Source organism: Lepisosteus oculatus, chromosome 5, assembly GCF_040954835.1.
Source record: "Lepisosteus oculatus isolate fLepOcu1 chromosome 5, fLepOcu1.hap2, whole genome shotgun sequence".
In the NCBI taxonomy this organism is placed as follows: Eukaryota; Metazoa; Chordata; class Actinopteri; order Semionotiformes; family Lepisosteidae; genus Lepisosteus; species Lepisosteus oculatus.
The window spans coordinates 1615001-1635459 of NC_090700.1; the positions used below are offsets into that span (position 1 = coordinate 1615001).

The following is a 20459-nucleotide window of genomic DNA, read 5'->3' on the forward strand; positions in this document are numbered from 1 at the left end:
GCCCGTGATGGAGACCGTAGCAGATTGTAATGAAGTGTCCTCAGGAAACTGAGTTTGCACCAGATTTGCAGCCCCACACACCAGCCTTCGGTGTGCTGTCTTAAAGAGGAAGAATCGCAGGTCAGACACCCCCCACCCCCCCAGTCTCGACACGCACATGCGCACACACACACTCAGATGCCCCCCCCATCTCGACACGTGCTCACATGCACTCACGCACACACCTCACTTGGAGACAGTGTTCACCTTGTGTTGCCCGTCAGGACCCTCATCAGACATGCGATCCCCAGGAGCACATTGGCCTCCATTCGTTTGTGGCGAATGTTTTAAAAGGTGGTGATTTTTACTTGCTAGGGGAGAAAAGCAAGTTTCTGGAGCTGAGGAAACGAGTTGGATAAGTGCATTGATATGGATACACACAATTCTAATGTTTCCAACAGCTGCTCACTTGTATGAAGGAAGTGGAGGTACTTGGCCATTTGCAAACAACAATCACCTGCGTCCTTCCCACAGGACGCGTGTTCTGTAATGTTCCACTTCACCTTGCTGTTCCAGTTCACTCTTTCATTAGGCTGCTTCAGCTGTTTTTTCCCCCCTGTTCTGTTGTGTGGAGGCATGTCTGCTCTGCTTTAATAGCCAGGGCGCTGTCATCGCGGACCGGTGTCTCCTTCCTCTCACGGTGGAGCGCTGAATGGCAGTGTTGTGGTTGAAGGGTGTTCTCCTCCAGGATGATACCGGCAGCCCTAATTTGCGTGATCCTTGCAATCAGGGCCCATGTTAAATGCAAAGCGGTGGCCCAATCAAGACTCTAGTGAGCAGGAGAGGCTGGAGCGAGCAGGCTGCACTCTGTAATAACGAAATGTGTTGATTGAAAACAGTTTGTAGATTTTGGAAATGATAGGGAGTGTAATTGGCGAGAAAGAAAAAGGATAGCCCTTCATAAATAATGGGAAATGGAGCATATATTTCACTGATCATGTTAACGCAGCTTAAACAGGTTCTCAGTCTAGAATTTTCATCTTGGCTGGGGCGCTCGAGCCTTTCTGATTCCCGACCGGTTTTTGTGATTGATGTCACTTGATTAAAAGGACCTCTCACAATGGCTTCCTGGGAAGGGGGGGGCTGACGCAAAGGACCGCCGATAAACTTGATCATCAGCCGGTGCGCGTTCGTGACGTGGGGTGGGTAAATAAGTCGAGGACCTACGGAGGAAATCGCACAGTTGTCTGGCTTTCTCTGCAGATGTCAGAAGTTTCACGGTGTTTCCCTAACAAACCTAGTGCTTTCAGTACTGTTGTCTGTGGTGCGGGGGCTAATATTTCTTGTTACACTTTTGAATTAAATAATAAGGCGGTTCTGCTCTTGAGCTGTTCTCCGATTGGTCTGCCCCGTCCGGTGTCTGTGAGCTGGCAGGAGTTTTTCTTCCAGTCTTGGTTCTTAATTTCTTCGCTTGCCAGGTGCTGCCGGTACGTGGGCACTCCTCAGGAGCAGGTGTGGCCTCACTGGCGGTTGAGCCTCTCTCGTACTGGTGCCAGGTGCAAGGTCAGCCCTCCTGTAAGCACAGCACCCGAGACGAGAGGGTCCGGCCATTTGTCTGGTGCCTTTCTGTTGCCTGTCACGGTCAGGCAGGCAGAGGTTGTAGCAACAGCAACCTGAGGAACCAAATTTTCTTCCATCCCCATTTCCAGGGGATCAGCCGTTTCAGATTAATAGAGATTTGCAACCTAAGGAGCTGTTCCTATTGCTACAAAATACACCCTTAAGTTTGAATCTGCTCGTTAATCCAACAGGCTACGTTATTTTGTCCCACATGTGCAACTGAATAGCCTGTGATTTGCGTCTGCTAAACTACATAATGCTACATATTATGTATTAGAATAATTCCTTGCCTTATAGTCAGGGCTCACTTGGTGCTTCGATTGTTTCAGAAGATTTGTCTTGTGAAATTACAGAGCCAACTCCTATCGCTTTTATAAGCATTTTTGGCTTTCCGACCACAAAGCCTCAAATCCAGTGAGGGTGTAAGTACCAGCAGTGCGAGCTTCGTGTCATTTTAGCCTAAATCGTTTTGGGGCAGTTTCTGAAGACATTGACGTGTTTATTTACCTGGAATGCTTTTCGTTCCTTAAAGTAGTCAAGCAGGGACCAGTTCTCTGGGAGGCTGTTTTGCATTTTCCAATTTGCAGAAATTTCAGGTGAAGTCATAAACTTCAGTGGTAAATTGCTGCTACTTTCCATCTTCGTCAGCCATTTCTTCGCCGACTGTGGTTTTAAAAAAGAGAAAAGCTCTGGCATCGCAGGTGAAGTGGAGGGAGGAAATTTAGGCAGGGTGGGGAGTGTGGGGTGGATGTTTGCAGGACTGAAAGTTTTGGACCTTGATTTTGTAATTTAATAGCACTGTAATGACTTGCACTGTCATTGTTCAGAAGCACGGCGTCATGAAGGGAACACGCATGTAAATATATCTGCGTATTGAAGCAGGCTTTGTGAGGAGAGAAGCTCCCCAGCAGTGGGAGGAATGCCACATTAAACCTATTCAGGAGGACGGCCTTCTCTGAAGAGGATTGTGCCCTGGGTTTGAGCAAGCTAGAAGCTGTGTGCGCACTTGTGAGATAACAGCGATACCCCACTGACAGCCATTAGAACTCTTTTGTGTCTCACTAGCTAAAGTAAGATTCACATGATTACATGACTAGTGACAGTAATCTTTATACAAGGATCCCATCAACTTCATTTTTTTTCCACCTCATTTGCGGTAAGCCTGTACTTGTCCTCAGCCATTTCATCCTCCCAGCGTTACAATAATGTCGCCAGCAGGGACCTTGTCTAATCAAAGAGAGCTGTCTTTTAGACCAGGCGGCAGGCTGAGGCGGGCTGCTCGGGGTTCTTTCTCTTTAATATACACAGCCGTTTATACTGTAGCTGCCTTGGACGTTCTGTGCACAATCCCTTAATCTCTTGAACGCGCGCCACTCCGTTTTCCCAACCCCAACATGTCAGCACTCGGGGCACGAACGCCCAGGCGTTCAGTCGCCACTTTTAAAAAGGAGCATGGAACATCCACACCGCCTTCGTTAAAAGGCAGTGTGTTGCTTTGGTGCATCTTCCCCACACGGGGGTGGGCACAGAGATCTCTTTCCCGTGTCCCGAGCGTGTTGTTGGGGCTCGGCAGGAGGCGTGGATGACTGCGCGAGGGGGCAGTGCAGGCAGAGCCGGCTGTAAGCTGTGTGTCCAGCTCGTACCACACACGGGCTGGAGAGGCCTCCTGAGAAAGCAGCATCCCCGGCGTGAGAGGAGCGGAGAATTGTTCTTCTGCTCTCCTTCCCCGTCCGCGGCCTGGCGGGCACAGGGCACGGGACAGGACACGGCCTGGGTGGACCACCCGTCTGTCGCTGGGGTCACCCACCTGCACACACAGGGCAGCTTGTCTTTGGGTGGTGGGAGGGAACGGGGGCACCGTAAGAAATTCCACACGGCCGCGCTGCAGGACTCCCCAGTGGGCACCCCCCCAGTCCGGAATCGAACCCGAGACCCGAGAGCTGTGAGGCATAGCACCGCCCCCAGCTGTCTTCCGCGGTGCCGTTAGTCCTTCTGCGGCTGACGAAAGTGGAGGCCCCCGTGGTGCTGAGCAGCCGAGCCGTCAGCTCGCTCTGTTCTGGTGGTGGTGCCCCTGTGCAGAGCCCCAGCCCGCCTGCAGTTCGGTCACGGGCTTGCGGAAAGGACCGATCCCATCGTCCAGTCACACGCCGGCGGAGGGGAGAGCACGTCCTCGCAGTTCCGTGTTGGTTCCTTTCTGGGGGGGGTGAATCTGCGCGGCGTGGCGGTGTGAGTGCGAGTTTAATTGGAGCAGTGCGGAGTCAGGGCCAGAGCACTGCTGCTGTGCTTCTTGGCTCCCTCCCCTCACTGCAGCTAATCTCTCCCGGCCCCCAAGGCCTGTCTGTGGTGGTTGCCTGCTAGCAGCTTGTTCTGCTCTCCAGTTTTGACAGTTCTGTGTGGATTTGTAACAGGCGGTGTGAACCAAAACATAACTCTCACTCCAGCTTTCATGTTACAGCTCCGCCGCTTCCCAGGCAATCGTTTCATATCCGAGTGGGATCCAGGCCAAGGGAAGATAGCAGTGGCAATTACACTTTGTTTTCTTAAACACTAAAATCTGCAGTTCTTTATGCCCTTCCTGCGTTTCCGATTGTGCTGGCCCTCAGTCCCTCCGAGCGCACAGCCCAGCGGGCTCTGGGGCTGGAGGCGGGGCGCCGCCCTCGCCGACAGGGCTGTGGCTCACAGCAGGGGGCGCTGCTGAGCAGCCAGCCGAGGGACGAGGCGGGCGTAACTCTGCTTCGGGAGTGTCCCTGCTGAAGCCGCAGTTTATTAAGCAGCTGGTGTCGTCAGCTTACTCCCCGTGTCCAGAAAGAGGCTCTTATGGGCGAACTTGGGTGGAGAGCAATGTGCCTAAAATGTGGGTGCTAACAAAATAAGATAAGATCCACTCTGTTGTCCCGTAGGGGAAGATCTGTGTGGACACACAGCACTTCGGTACATCTGAATACAACACCAACGTTACACAACACATCTGTTACACAGGCCTGACTTGTTACAACATGGTCCTGGCGCATGGACATGCATATTGTATTACAGCATAGTCGCTTTTTACTGGCACTACTGCATGTGCCCTTGCCATTCACTTGTGTCGTTTCCCCAAGTAGATAAGGGAGCAGATGGATATTTCTATCGGTCTGATCTGCATTTGGGAGCCCCGAAATGTTTTCCAGAGGGAAGAAGCTGATATTCAGCAACAAGAATATGAAAAGGATCTGATGTCATTTTTTCCGCCTGTCTATTCATGGATTGTTCAAAAATTGTCTGCAAGGACAGGGAGGAGTGCTGCCTCACTCCCATAACCTTCACTGCTGTTTGGACAAGACTGGACCAATAAATTACCAAACTACACCGTTGCACCATATCTAGTAAGGCTCTGAATTATAGCGTGGCATTCTCTCCAACTCCAGGTACTCTTAATCTTTGTAAAAAAAAATACAAATGCTGCTGAAGAAGTGCTTTCTAAATCTTATACTTCAAGCCATCTAGGAAGACGTCTTTTCTCCCGCGCTCTGTCAGGTGGAAAGTTGTGCTAAGGGCTGTTCTTCACCTGTTCTCATTTGCAGGGCTTGGCTAAGCCCCTGTATTTCCTAAACCGTAATATCCTTTGCAGAAACCTTTTGTTTCTCTGTGAGACTGGCAATCAAACAGCCTTGAAAGAACTTGTTACACAAAGAGACACTTTCTGATGCTGACTGAATGAAACCTTGCATTGTTGCACAGGACTGACCCCAGAATGGGCTATGTGACCTGGAATCATCACCATTGCATTGCTAATTTTAAGAGCACATTCAGAGCTCGTAGGAATATATTATACGTTGGAGGCAATTTCTTACTCTTCCAGTCCCCCGTTTGCAACTGGGATTGCTAGCCAGTCCTGTGATGTCTTCTGTTGGAAACTGTGCTCTGAAACAAGTTCAGTTTGCTTGTGATGGGCCCAGAAGTTCCATTAATATGATCTTGAACTAAAAGTAGAAAACAGAAAGGAGTATATTCCTTACCAGTTGTTTTCTACGAGACTCTCTTCAGTGTCATTTTTGATTCGGTGTCTTGATTGAACCGTAAATGTTTTCCTTTTAGCTTTCTGACAGATGGCACCATTCTGCTTTAGCTTAAAGGAAAAGAACGTGGCATTCATATTAGTGATTTGTCTAACACCTCAAACCTAATTCGAAGATAAATTAAGAATGTTTTTAAATATACATTATATAGGTTAAATTCTCATTTATTTACAGTAGGTCATAGAGTTGTGTGATTGTGAGCAGGCAGACCAGTGACCAGTTTCTCAGAGGGCAGTTTTTATAAGAGAGGTCGACCCCATCCCTTGAGCTCCAGAGGTGTTTCTCAGTTTGCTGAGAATAACGTTATGTCAGCAGACGGATTGGGTATTGTTCCGACCAGACGTTGCAGGGGGAAACTGTGGAAGTGCGTTTTAAAACACAAGTCCTTCTTTCCGTCAGCTGTTGTGGGAGTGAGGAAGAGGCTGTCCAGCCAACTTACTCTGGCGGATAGATTCCCTGAATGGTGATGGTGAAAGCAAAATGTTATCCGTGATTATCTCAATCTGATTAAATTAGATATTTATTTATTGGGTGAAAGGCCAATCCCTGCTGCTTGGCGGTCAGTAAGTGCAATCCAGTTCCTTACCAGAAAAATGCAGATGTTGCGGTGTTAACATTTATTAGAGGTTTAAATGAAATTTTAATGACAAAAATATTTTCCTTTCCTTTTGCTTAAGGAACTGAAGTGGTTTTATTTTGTACAAAATCAGTACCTTGGACAGTTCAGGTCTCTTGTCACTTGCTGGCTTCAGGGAACTGGTGTATCGTTGAGTTTTCCCCAGCGTTGGACGTCAGCTCTAGTTTAGCTCCTTGGGTTGCTTTTAACTTCTAGCCCTTAACCCAGAGGTCTTCCAGAGGCCCGAGACATCCCTCCCTCAGCACGAGAGAGAGCTTACTCTCGGGTCAGCTCCAGAGAAGAGCTCGCCTGAAGCCAAAGTAAGCAGGCAGGTGCTCTGGGCGGTAAACCGCCGCAGTGCGAGCCCTGGGTGGACTTGCAGGCGCTTGCTTACCTGTTACTGAAGGTGGGCTGTGTGTGCGCGTCTGACGCAAGAGTGACTCGTTCGGGTGGGGGGGGCGTATGTGCAGAACTGAGCCCGAGGGGTTCCCAGGAGGGGTCCCGAACTAGCCTACCTCCTCCTCCTCCTCGTGCCCCTCCACCTGCAGGAAGGAGCCAAGCCCCTGCCTTGAGTTTTTTTCCAGTGAGGCATTTAGTGTCGTGTCTGGCAGAGTTTTTTTCTTTCCAGGTGATGAGCAGGGAATTGCTTTTAAAGTGGGCATTATGCCAGCTCAGCGGCACAATAGAAAACCAATCTTCCACCATTCTAGTTTTGATGCTGTTATTGTAGCATTTTAGATAACTGCTGCCACGAGAAAAAGAAAGAGAGAGAGGGGGGGGGGATAGGGGGTGAACAGGGAAAAAAAAGATGCACTCAATTGCTACCAGTTAGTCAAGTTAAATCCAGAGCAGCATTAAAATTATCCTGAGAACTGTTTGTCAGAGGTCACGCAGCCTGCAGTGCCTGCTCCAGGCTGAGGCTCTGTTTGATTAGTGCAGTGCAGTGTGCTGCCGCCCGCGCCAGGGGCCGCAGGGAGCGAGGAGGGGCAGGAGCAGGGAGCGCGCTGGAGACAGGGCAGCAAGGCTGGGGGGGGTGCTCATTCTGATATGGAAGGGCTCTGGACCTCTTTCCAGCCCTGTAGAAAAACCCGAGGCCACTCGCTGCAGTCTCGGAGGACAGCGCGCTGTTTGCCTGCGGGGTCCTGATCTCCCCAGGCGCCTCACTTCCGGGGCATGTTTGTGACTTCCTGGCACCCGCGGGTCCCTGCAGGGGGCAGCGCTGGGGCAGGAGAGACCCACAGCGGGGGGGGGGGGTCGAGCTGCGACCCCCTCCCGAGAGGGGCTTTCCCATTTCCCTGGCGATGCCCGTGCAGTCCGGCGGTCTGCGTTGAGAAGGAGAATCCGTTGGCTCTCGAGGGATTTTCTTGGAACTCTGTGCCGATTTCTCACAGTCATGTGATGGGCTGTGGGAATACCGCCAGACTCCGGGGTTTTTTCCTAACTTTACTATGCATTTCATTTTAATTGAGTTTTTTTTTAACTAACTTGAACGTTTTTGCTCGGTTTTAGCGCAAGCCCCAGGTCTTTCTAGTCAGCAGACTCCAGTAATGTCTGCTTGCGGTCAGCTGTAAGAGCCAGAGGAGGCCAGGCCCTGCGGTCACCGAGTCTTTCCCCACCAGACACGGACCGTCCCCTCCGGCTCAGTTGTCTTTTTACCAGTAAGAGCACTTAGGCCTGTTCTTCTTGTATTAATAGTGTCTTCATAATGGCAAATAAAATACAGATTCATTAGAAAATAACTCCTTTGTACAACACTGTACATGCACAGCACATAGCGATTAGTTACAAATTGTGTGCAGTTCTTTTTTGGAATTCTGCTGTGAAGGAATGGGTCCTCTGCATTCTGTATTCTATTTAGCAATAAAATGAAATCTGTAGAAGGCGGAGAAATTCTGTATCGCTGCTTGCGAACAGCTTCAATTGCAAAATTGCTAGTTTCTTAGCACTACTGTTTCGTCCGTAGGCACATTTTTTCTTTTCTTCCTCTTTTCCAGACAATTATTTTATTTCCTCTGCAGTGCCTGTTTCTTTTCTTCGTGCACTAGTGTAACTTGGGCATTTTGATGAAAATTGCTCTCTCCGGCAGTAAAATGCGTACTTTCTCTCTCATTGTGGTAGCCAGAGGCCACAGTGGGTTAAAATACCTTCTGTCGCAGCGGGAAATGGAAGAGAAATGACTCTTGTTTTGACAAAAAAGAGCAAATGATTCCTCCATTTTGGAGGATTGGGGAGTGTTGTGAACCCCTATAAAATCCTGGTCCATTGTTTCCTCATTGTCTGGTCTGGGCCGAGTCGAGCAGGATATCCACCATTAAACCATTAGCGTCCCATTACCTGTGTATCTGCAACACAGACTGAATCCCAGCCTTGCCTGCCTGCGACCCTTCTGTCTTTGTCAACGCTGTTTTAAAAACCTTTACTTTCCTGTAAATATGTTTGCTGCAACTATATAACTATATAAATGGTATAAATGGCTATTTCCCACCTGAAGTTGTGGATTTAAAGAGACTAAGAAACTGAAAATTACTTGCCGCCCTATGACTACAAAACTTGGATCCTTCTGCATGTAAAAGAGTTCTGTGGTTGGACCTGTTTTCCTTAAAAGCCTGTGAGTAGACTAGTGTTCCTGAATAAATGGATGTTCATTTAGCACATTAAAAAGTTTCCCCTTTCACCACTGCAGATAATGATCTTGAATGAATGCACTGGAGAAGTGCCCCCTTAAGACAGGAAAATCGCTCAACGCCAGTACGGGCAGGCCCAGCAGTGCTGGTGTGGGCCAGAGCCCGTCGCCTCGGGCTGGTCCTGAGGCCGGACAGCAGGCCGGGCAGTGGCTGTCAGCTCAGCTGCCGAGAGAGGGGTGAGCACACCCAGTCTCGAGCTGTCAGGCTCCTTCACGCCTGTCAGTCAGCTAATGGGAAACAATGTGCTGTCACAACTCCGAGATGCACGTTAAAGCCTTGGTTGTTGTTGTTTTTTATTGAGCAGATTTTCAGGGTTCATTTCCAGCAACAGTAGGTCTGATTTAAGAACCAGATTTCCCCACTGGTGTTTTTTTTTTGTGATGATTTAAAAAAAAAAAAGACCATACAATTTTGCAGTTAAAACGCGAGAGGCCGTGGTTTAAAGACTCTTAAGAAAAAATAGAAAATTGGGAGCAATTGTTATTGGGGTGTTTTGCTATTTTGGTCATGAATGAATTTTAGATTCAAGTGTTTTTTTAGCAGAGTCATGATTCTCACTCTACATGGCTGTGAAGTTTTTATGGCAGCTTCTTTTCACTACAGGCCTGGCAATGCTTCTTTCTCCTGAGGTACAGTATGCGCCTTGTTTGAACTCTGTCCTCTACGGGAAAGTAATTAGTGCAGTTGCAAAGTCGCCTACAGTCGACCACTTGAAGAGAGGAATTCGAAATGCACCTGAAGAGACCCATTAGTATAGATGTTGCTCACAAAATGCTTTAAAGCCCCATGCCAGATAGAGGCAGTTGGGGCCTAATTAGGTTTGATGTAAACAGCAGTTCCTTTTCAGAAACGTGTGCTGCCCGCCTCAGCTTTCCATTTCCTATGCATCGTTTATTGCAAAGGCTTTATTTTTCAGTACAGACCCTCAGAAAGGATCAGAATCTGTCCTGGCCATGCAAAAAATACCCACCGCCCTCTCCAAGCCCCCACCCAGTGAGCTCCAGTACAGCAAGTTAGCCAGTACAGGGGACACGAGGAAATGCTAAAAATAAAAGCAGATGGCGAATCATCTATTTTCCCCAAACGTACCAGTATAAAAGCATGAAATGATTGAAATTCACAGGACATACTATAGGACTGATCTACATGTAAAATACAATCTGTACTTCTTGATTGCAGGCTACCGAGTTAAATGTGGAAGCAATTTCAAACACAGTTTGAGATTTTCCATAATAAAACATAAAAAAAATTAAATATCCAATATCAATGGCTCCTAAATCATTTTGAACTCTGATTTCATTCTTCCTATGAAGAGCAATTCATTTCCCCTTTTTATTCTTTCTCTCCTCTCTCTCTCTCTTTCTCCCTGCCTTTAAGTGTGGGCAGAGTGATTATGGGCACACTGTAATGTAATTTCGCTGCATTGATAAAATAAAAATTGTCCTTTATCCGCATTCTGATAATGCTCAATTTATAGGCTGGCTTCTCCGCCACCTCTTCACGGCTTGGAGAATTCTGTTTCTCCTCCCTCGCTGCTCTCGCGGAGCACTGAGCTGTTTGAAATCCACTGGTACAATTGTCAAATCAATTATTCATTCTCTGCAATTATGTTCGCACAAAGAACATTTTGCTGGTCTGAATGATGATTAAATTAACAGCTATTCCAGCTGCCTGATAACATCTAATAGAATATTCATAAGCACCAAAATGGAATGAATTATCTCCATTAACTTCATCATGCTCACTTAATTACATGCTTGTTATTGTATTTACACCTTGTTAGATAGCACTGAAGCTGATACAGTGACTGGCCGGGTATCGTAGAGTGGCTGTCATGGGGCAGTTGGGCTGGTTTCCCTCCCCCCTCTGTCTCTCTCCCTCTCTCTCTCTCCCTTAAAGGAATGCTATTTATTTTAAATACAACCCCTGCTGTGGGACTGGGGGCTGAGCCAGCCAGCGCCATAGATAAATTGGGAAACGGAGTGTAAAATAAATTATATATGTGTGTGTGTATATGTACAGAATCGGAGAAAAATAGTGCCTCCGACGAGCTCTGCGGTTCTTTATGTTACTCTTTTATCCACTCCACACACATCGCACACACAAAAAAATTATTTTATTCCATCTTTCAGAAATGATGACATGATTGCTTTTGGGTAATCATTTACTCTTCTTTTTTTTTCTTTTTTTTTTTTTCTTCCAAGCAAATTGTCTGAAGTAATAGGCTCTCAGAATTACAGTATGTGCTGGTTTTTACCCTCCTCTTTGTACAACTTTATTTCAGCTTGTCTTCCAACATTTAACCTCTGTCCTCTCACGTGCTTGGGCTTCTAACTTTATTTATACAGCAGCACATAATGGCTGTCTGTTCTGCTTTCTCAAAACACCACTTCTACATGGCTGAGATGGTTACAGATATTGTTTTTTTTGGGGGGGGGTGAGATCTTCTTTAATTCATTTCAGCCGACACAAATCCTTCTCGCTTCTTCGGACTTGTCCCTTAGACGTCTGGGGCCAGTGAAGGCCTGTCCATCCGCTGCCTCTTGTCCACCTTGGTCCCTGCACTCTGGCCGTCTGTCCGCTGGCCACTTCATCCCGGCAGGGGCAGGGCTCCCCACCCTCTGTCCCAGCAGCCGGGACTGTCCACCAGCCACTGACCACAGTCCCCGCAGTGCGGGTCTGTGTTCCAGGGGGCTTTTTATGGACTTGATGAGTGTCCTGGCCTTTACCAGTCATGGCCTCCTGATAATCCCCATCTCTGAACTGGCTTCGTCACTCTGCTCTCCTCCCCACTCCCCACTGAGAGCTGGTGTGTGAGCGTACCACTTTATTACCTGTAAAGCGCTTTGAGTGGAGTAAGCCCGAGCGTTCCTTAAGCCACTGGACATCTGGACGGTGGGTTGTAGTGGTTTGCCCGTGTTGTGGTTGAGTCGGCCTGGGACCCAGCCGGGTGCGTGGGGGCGGGGCCTGGCCAGTGCCATGACGTTTCTCGCTCCTGTCCACCATTACCACTGGACCACTACCAGGACTGGGCTGGCATGGGGCGTTTTAAAGCTCACAGAGATGTGCACAGTCAGCCCTGTCCTGCTGTAATCCAAAGAAATCCAAATCAGTATGTGTCTCTTCACAGCGACGTGTTGCATTAGGCTTAATAAAAATATAAAATCACATTTTTAAAAAACATGCAGGAACTGGAACTACTGACAGCATTTTAACCCAGGACTTAAGTTGATAGGGGATGTCTTTTTAATGCAATTTGCACAATGGATGATTGTATGAAGCAAGGTGTTTTTTGAGCTGTGCCTCATCAAAGCATTTTTCCAGAAAGAGGCCACCCGACAAGATAATTGGAAGGAGATACTGACCATGTTGGCCACCCATCAGACACCAGGGAAGTCTGTTCTAGTCATCAGGGGAACAGTTGGACATAAAAGCTTTTTGGATGCCTGTAATAAAAAGAATGTTTTCTGCTTATGCTGCCAATATTGATGGCAATCAGATTTGTGCACTGGACAATCATAAAATGGAGTTAAGTCAGCTGCATACGAAGTCGGTGCTTTCAAATGGAAAATTCAGCAGGCGTCGTTTTTTTTCAACTTCGATTCACACTGAGGCTCAATCACAGCCTTCTGCCGCTGGCTCTGGTCTGACGGGGACGCGGCTCGTTTCTGGCTATCGGGGGGGGGCGGCGGCGGCGGCACACCTGGGGAACCTGATCGCGGCTGCGTAGGGTCAGCTGCTCACAGGGCCCTGCGGATCCTGCTGGGGCACCTACTTCTGTTAAACCCGCGTCGGTAGGAAATACCTGGACGCTCTCCACACCGTAATTCGAAATTATTGCTGGTCTGCATTAAGTTTGCAACACGGCGCGCATTTTCTTAAGACCTCATGCAGGTCACGCAAGCCGTGTTCCTTTTCCTCGTCCCAGTGCACTCTTTAAAGCGCCGTCCACATCTGTCTGATCTCACTCCGGGTTAAAAATAACCGCCGAGTTCTAAGAAGTGCTACTCTGTGCGATAATTTAGCACTTCCTGTTTTTTTCCCCATCTCAGATCATTGGCGTTTAATTGTACCTTCTTGTATTGATGCAGGAATATTTTGGAACAGCAGAGACCTAAGTGTAGCTGACAGGCTAAAAGACACTTGTCACCTGTATCTGAAATTAAGTGGGGGATGACAAGTCGTGTCACCATAATTTATTACCATAATACAGTTTATTATTTCATTAGGAAGAAAAATGCCAGAAGAGCTTTTGTCTTGATTCCCTCTCGCTGCAGCTTATTCGGGCCCTGTGTTGTTGAGATGGTTCGATCCTCAGGGTGGTATTTAAAGTACAGGCCTCTGCATTGTCTTGCCTTGGAGGCACAGGGATCAGAGCTAGTTGTCATTCTTGCACAGCTGTTTGGCAGCGTAAATAGTCCCCTTTCTATCCAACCTGGTGGGAAAAGTCAATATCCCATCAGCGGAGTAGGTAAACACATCAGGGGCTGTGTCCTCTCTCTCATCTTCCTCTGCTCTGCACTCAGCGCACACTCTTAAATCCCTCCTCGCTAGCCATCGGCCCGGCCCCGTGTCATTCACATCCGCAGCGCTGCTCAGGCCCCAGCTGTGACCGTAAAACCCTCATTTTCTGACACAAAAAAGCCGGCCCTCGAAAACAAAGAAACGGGAAGGTATGGACGGCGCTCCCTTTCTTCCCGGGAAATGTCGAGGAGCTTAGAGTTTTTCCGAAGGTGGGCTTCTGAGGAAAAGATCTGCTTGTGGAGTTAGCCCGATAATCTACACTGAAGGAACTGGCCAAGACCAAGCGCGTCCAGTTGGCACCAGAGGCATCTGTGCGTCTTGAAATGACCTTTCTGTTCTGGGTTTTCTTAACGATTAACTTTCCGTTTAGAGGCCATTCTATACGTTGCTGTGTTTTTAATTCTGTTGTGCACATGTATTATTTGTCTCTAATATCCCTCATGTAACAAACAGGTTCTCCTGTCCACAAGTGCAGAAATAAACATCTGCCTAAGTGAACAGGCGCCCTGGTTTCTCTGCATTAAGAGCAGGGCTTGCGCCAGGGCCCGGTTCTGCTCAAATCCAGACGCCTCTCTGGCCCCGTTTGGCTGTTTTGTTGTTGTTGGAGTCCAGTAGGCGAGCTGGAGTTCTTTCTCAGACAGAGAGCACTGAGACAGCAGCCCCAGTGGAGTAAAGCCCCAGTTCCATAGGGAAGTTCCCTGCGGCGCCTGGGGGCTGTTATTATCTGAATGATTGCCAGTCCATTACCTTTTCGGCAGGGCTCCGTGCAGAGAGAGTGAGCTTGAGAAGCAGGCGTCGGAGAGTGGAGGAGTCATCTACCAGATTGACGTCTTCCGCGCGCTGGAAGAGCTGGCAGTTGTTTTATGCTCCCTTAATAGCGACGCCCTTGATACTGTAAATTAATTATTATTGAATCGTGACGGAGGGAAGGAATTGGCTACCTGACGGAAGTTTATTATGCGAGATGACGGTTCTGTCCGTCCAGAGATGGCATTGTGCGCACTCTGGGCTCTTCTGTAAGCTCTCCTTGGTTTACAGACATCCCCGGGCACACAGGTCGACCTCACAGGGGGCAGAGCCTGTGTCCGAGATGTCCGAGATGAGCTCTCTGTCAGTGATGGAAGTGTGCCTGGAGTCTGAGCTGCTCTGCATCAAATGTACTGCAGATAAAAGAAGTGCAAACTGCTTCAACTCATCTGACTGGCTTAGGAGGAGAGGATAAGCTTGGAAAGAAGCAAAAATCTGCCACACTTGTGAAATGTTCAAAAAGCATTTTATTTTAAGATGATTCTAATCAGGTAACGCTGATGGATTAAGGCTTTAAAATATTGGGGGGGGGACGGAATGGGCCGAGCGTCCTCTGAGGGTTTTGATTTTTCTTCACATCTTGTGTGAAACGTATGTGACGTGTCAGCTAGACGAATGCTGGGCTATATGTGTGCCCTGTCGTTTGCCTCCAGTTTATTTCCCTCAGGGCCCTCTTCTCCGGTCGGTCCTGTGCCCTCAGCTGGAGGTGGCAAAGTGTCTCATGCCCCCTGGGCAGCACTCAAACTTTGCTCTCGTTTCGGGCCCCGTTTGTGCCTGGAGCCCCTCTCCACACCTCCGGGAAGGGCGCGAGTCTCCTCGTGCGCGGAGAGGAGGAGGAGACGGGTCCCGCGGGGGTTTCACCTGTGCCAGGTCCTCATCCCCTCTGCGCCGGCGTTCTCGGGAAGGCTGCGGGGATGCCGAGCTCTGGAGCTCCAGGGAGGTTTCCGGTTTCCGAGGAGAAGGCTGCTTGAAGATGGAGCCAACGCGCTGCGTGAGCCCCAGGGGGCAGGGCCTAGGCCTCGGAAGTGCTCAGGCAATTTCTGTCTCAGTGCTAGCCAAGGATGCCTTTTAATTAGACTCCGCTCGGGGGACGGCGTGCCGAGGGGAGGCCTGTCAGTGCCTCGCAGCTCATTTGGATCATGCTGTGGTAACAAGATAACTGAATAACAGTTGCTGTTTGTTCCAATTAAGGTTTGTCAGTAATTCTTAAGGGGATTGCTAAAGTTAAGAAAACCAGATCGCAGAATTGCTGTTATTAACCTGATGGATTTTCGGTGCTGCTGTGGTTTGTTTGCTTTTTCTTTTGTTTCTTTATGGGGTCTGTGTACAGGCGTGTTCGGTGCGTTTCTGTCTGTGTACAGACGGGAGTTGATGTGTAGACGTCAGTCTGCATGTGGGCGTGTCTGTGTGGGGGGGCGTGAGTACTGTGGGCGTGTCCGGCTCTGGGTGTGAACACTGTGGGTGTGGCCAAGTAGAGACATGTGAGCACTGTGGGTGTGGTCGTGGGGGTGTGGCTGTGTGGGTGTGAACAATGTGGGTGTGGCCAAGTAGAGACATGTGAGCACGGTGTGGGTGTGAGCAATGTGGGTGTGGTCATGGGGGCGTGGCTGTGTGGGTGTGAACAATGTGGGTGTGGCCAAGAGAGACATGTGAGCACTGTGGGTGTGGTCGTGGGGGTGTGGGTGTGAGCAATGTGGGTGCGGTCATGTGGGTGTGGCTATGTATGGGGTTGTGAACACATGTGGGCGTATAGGTAAGTGTGTGGCTGAGAGCACTTTGTGTGTAGCTGTCTGTGAACCTGATCAAAAAGTGAAGAAAAATCACTGCCAAAATCCTTCCAATGTCCAATTGCGCGGGGTCACGCCCCTTTCTTCCTGCCTTCTCCCTGTCGTGAGAGTGAATACCTGTGCGCTTGTGCCCTGCAGCCACCGTCAAGCAGAACCGCTGGAGCAACCTGAGGGACGTGTACGTCAAGCTGAGGGACGTGGTGGAGCAGACCTTGGCGACCAGCGGCTACTCGGAGGTCAACCTGAGCAAGCTCTTCCAGGCCTTCGCCTCGTTCAAGTGACCCCTCGGCCTTCCCGCAGGCGCTCGGGGTGCAGCTGCAGTCGGGCCGGGTTCTACCTCCTGCCCTCGCAGGTACCTGCCTCTCTCCTCGGTCCTGCCTGCCGGCAGCCTTGAGCCTCTGTGGGCACCAGCTCCCAGCTGCCTGCTGTAGGGCCCCGCTGTGCAGACTTATCCACTCGTCTTTTTAAGCAAGTACACCAGGGAATATCCTTCACGTCCCAATGGCAAATCAGTGGAATTCACTCCTGGTCCTGAAGGGCTGTAGCTCACCACCATTTATTTTATTGGTAACTGTTAATCCTCGCTGAGAAGAGACCTGGAAGCAGCAGTAACATAAACAAATGAAGTGAACATAGTTGAGTCCAGGGAGGACAGGAAACTGGAAGACATAGCAGCCTACCAGGACCAGGAGTAAATATCAGGGCTTTAAATAACCCCCCCCCGTTTTATTGTTTTTGGATTTGGATACCTCGCCTAAAATAAAAATAAAAAAAGTCTGATTTCTTCCTGTTGGTTTGGTGTTTTAAAAATGCCTTTGTTTCAGAAAATTTGACTTCAGAATTATTCTGAGGTGTCCTGTAGCCCTGCGTGGCTGCTGGTGAATCTGAAACACAGGCAGGACACTTCCAGAGCCTGCTCTGACCCAGCAAACCCAAAGGCGTCAAAAACTGCACCTTTAAAACAACACCGCAATGGTGACTCTCCCTCAGAAGCCTGTCATTTTGTCCACCTCTGTATAATCGCCGATCACTTTGCTTTAAAAATCCCTCTCGAAACGTTTGTGCATTGCCCCAGGAACTTAAGAAAATGGCCCACTTTCTCTGCCCTCCCTGATCGCCACAGTGCGGGTCTGTAGGTCTGAATCCGGCCCCACACTCCAGGTCCTGTAATGTGCGAGGGTCAGAGAAAATCAGAGATGAAAACCGATGGGAACAATTGCAGCTAAATGACAAGTGCCTGCTGGAGTAATACCTTTTTAACAGGATCTAGATGTTGTATAATGAGTTATGTTATTTTTTTATGTTGACAGTTCGGCAATTAACTGTAATGATATAAAATTGCGCTACAATTCAGAAGTCGTTTTCCACAATTGGATACTTGATTGAATTGCCCCTCGGATTCAGTTATCAAGAGTCCGTTCTGGAAGGAGGTGGAAGCTTAATGGAATAGCTAAGATGCTCAGTACCTGTGATTGAGCATATTGTAGGGTGTTTTTGGAAAGTGACAGTTGGGACTGAAAATGTTTTTAGAATCAGAGCACAGAAAGGTCCTCTTTTGTAAAATGCATTAAGGTTGCCTTTTGTTACGCCAGTTAAACTTTTGCAAATTATGTTTTTATGTCCTGACGTTGTGTCTTTTATTCAGTCTTTTGTAATGCTGAAAAAATACAAGCATTTAAAAAGTTAAAATTGAAAGGTATTGAATAAATAAAACTGCAAAAAGTTTCTGAAACATAAATAAAAATGTCAATGATATCCTTACGGCGTTTTGTGGTCTCCGTTCGTGAATTTGCTTTTCGGCCTTTTGACAATGTGCGAGTTGCCACTGCGTGTGGTTACTGGGCACAGCGTGGGTCCGGAGAAAGAGACACTCGACCGCATGTGCGCAGTCTTTTGGGGACACCCACTCGGATCTCTGCGTCATTGTGGAGCCTCGTATGACCAGCGGGCCCTCTCAGTGGTGCCGTTGGTCTGCTGGGCTCCTGTAGCCCGACCGATCTCTCGATTCGTTCAGGACAGCTGCGCCAGCGGTACTCATCGTGTCCAGTGGCTTCAGCACGGGCAGGCAGACTCCCAGGGTGCTTGCTGTGGCGCGTGCCTCAGCCAGCAGGGGGCGGGGGAGGAAGTGACGCGGGTACGAATAAGAAAAATGAATCGGAGAAATACTAAAGGCAAGCTGTTTTTTCAGGAGGAGCGATGAAAGCTGGGGTCCCTCTGAGTTTTTCCCAGTGGCCTTCAGCTGAGCAATAAGCACGCTGATGGAGAGCAGAGCTGCAGGCTGGACTTGGTGCGTCTTCTGGCTGTTTCGTGCTCACAGCTAGTGGCACCTGGTGTATCTGAATAAGGTCTTTGTCATTGGGAAGAAGAGACATTTGCTAAAATGCTTATTATTCTACCAAAATTGCCACTTCTAAGTGATGTGTTTGGTTTCTCAGGTGGCTCCAAGTTTCTAAAGATGCGTTTTCATTTTTTATGCTTGGTGTTTCTCTGTTATCTTACTACCTCTTCAGATGAAAACCGTGCAAATGGAAACTTAGGGCAGTGCTTTTTTTATCTTGAGGAGCAAGTGTTTCTTGCCGGAGTTTCCGGGGGAATTCAAACTAATTATTTTCTTTTAAAAAGCAGCAAAGCCTGTTCAGTTCATCCTTCTGCTCAAATGAATCCGAGCTCCCTGTGAAACGTGGCACGCAAGTCATTACCCAGCCTGTTCTTGCTCTCTGTGGTTCTTGCTGCAGAAACTGTTCAACGTGCATCCAGTTGTCCTTTCCTTGAAGGGTTTCTCCTGTTTTCAGACCTCGGGTGTGTAGGAAGGGGCAGTGTGAGGACGTCACTGCCAGCAGTGCCTGCACTGCACTGCTGTGATCTCGGACTGTGGCACTGACCTTCCAGCGGCCCCAGAGAAAGACTGCGAGCCCGCTGGAGTGCTGACTGACCGCGGGGGGAGACGGCAGGGAGGTCAGGGTACGTCCCTTCTGCCCCGAGCTGCTCCCTGGCGATGACCGGGCTGGGACTGCGCGCCATCCTACAGCACCGCTCTCACCCGTGGGCCCTGCGAGTCGAAGGCCTTACTCGGGACGGCAGTGACCGCACCTCGGCTCACTACTGGTGGGCAGACCACGCCCTGGCCACACAGCGAGCATCCCTCCTCACCTGCCCGTGCTTTTCCGTGCCCAGCTTCCCCAGATACCCCTGGCGGGATCACCCGGGCGTCCAGGACCGCAACACGAGCGCAAAGGGCTGGGAGCCCCCGCCGACTCCGACGCCGACTCCGACGCCAGCTCCGGAGTTTCTGTTTCTGGGCTCTCTTCTTCTCTTCTCTTGTTTTTCTGCTGCCCCAGCTGTGCCACCCTTGTCTTGTGATTTGCCAATTATTTTGAGACCAGCATTGATGTCTCCACTTTAAGGGGGGAATTGATCGGAGCTGCGCTTCTCTTGACAGCTGTAAGTGCAAACTGTTGTGGAGACAGAAGCTCCATTTCGCAGGGTGATGCCTCCTCGTTTATGGCTGCCAAAGGGATCCAATATTATACAATAGTCATCAGCATCCCGCACACCGGTGAGCAAGAGGGGACCTGTTCTGCTCCTGTCGAGCTGTTGCTGTTGTCCACTGCTGTCTGGGCCCACAGCTACTGTCACCCCTCCAGAAAGCTGGGGACTCTTCCAAGCCACTTCAAGGCTGCAATTTGGGATGTTAAACCTGCACATAAATCTGGTAGCGCTCAAGGGGTGTTAGCAGGAGCTGAATGTGGCACTGAATTTAGAGCTTGCTGACACACCTCAAATGAATCCAGTTTTTGCTAAATTGCTCATTTAGCAAAATCATGCGGAATGTGCGTGTCGTTGCTCTGCGCTGCGTGTTGACAACATACTGCGCGCAGATCGAGGAAAACGTAATTAAACTGACTGTAAGCTGACCTGCATTTACCGTGTTTTATTTTATCCGCCCACTTCCAGTTTCTGTAACATCACACGAATTTATTTGTCCCCCATCATATACAAATCAAACCGGCCCGGCACCTTCCTGAACGCGATGTGCGCAGCTAGCGAGGTGGAACACAAATGTTTAGTCAATCTTTAAAAAAACAGTTGTGCGCCTCACCTGCATCCCGCACTTAAGAGTAACACTCGATTATCCATTTTATCAACGCAGACCAACTGCTTTCCGAGTTCCTATTTCCATAAATACTGCATTACACATTACTTTATAATGCAGTGCTTAATGGATCATATTTGGAGTACCTCCACACTCCTGACAAAGACTCGCTCTGAATATGTGCGCGCGTATGAATATGTATTTATAGATATATATAACTACATCAGCTGAAGTGTAAGAAATAACCACTGCAATTCTCGCAAAATGCCTTTATATAGCAATTTACAAGATTAA

At 48.9% G+C, this 20459-nt stretch overlaps 1 protein-coding gene across 3 annotated transcripts in view; it reads left to right on the plus strand.

Moving 5' to 3' along the window:
• Positions 1–19986, plus strand: part of pola1 (polymerase (DNA directed), alpha 1) — a 78029-nt gene extending 58043 nt beyond the window's left edge. For 2 of the 3 annotated variants that reach the window (XM_015341475.2, XM_015341474.2), the window contains exon 37: positions 16211–17819. In XM_015341475.2, coding sequence (XP_015196961.2) covers positions 16211–16353 — 143 coding nt within the window. In that variant the 3' untranslated portion in view covers positions 16354–17819. Of the gene's footprint in view, positions 1–16210; positions 17820–18864 lie in introns of those variants that run through there. The other variant, XR_001477883.2, reaches the window with a different exon arrangement.
• The last annotated feature ends 473 nt before the right edge of the window (positions 19987–20459 follow it).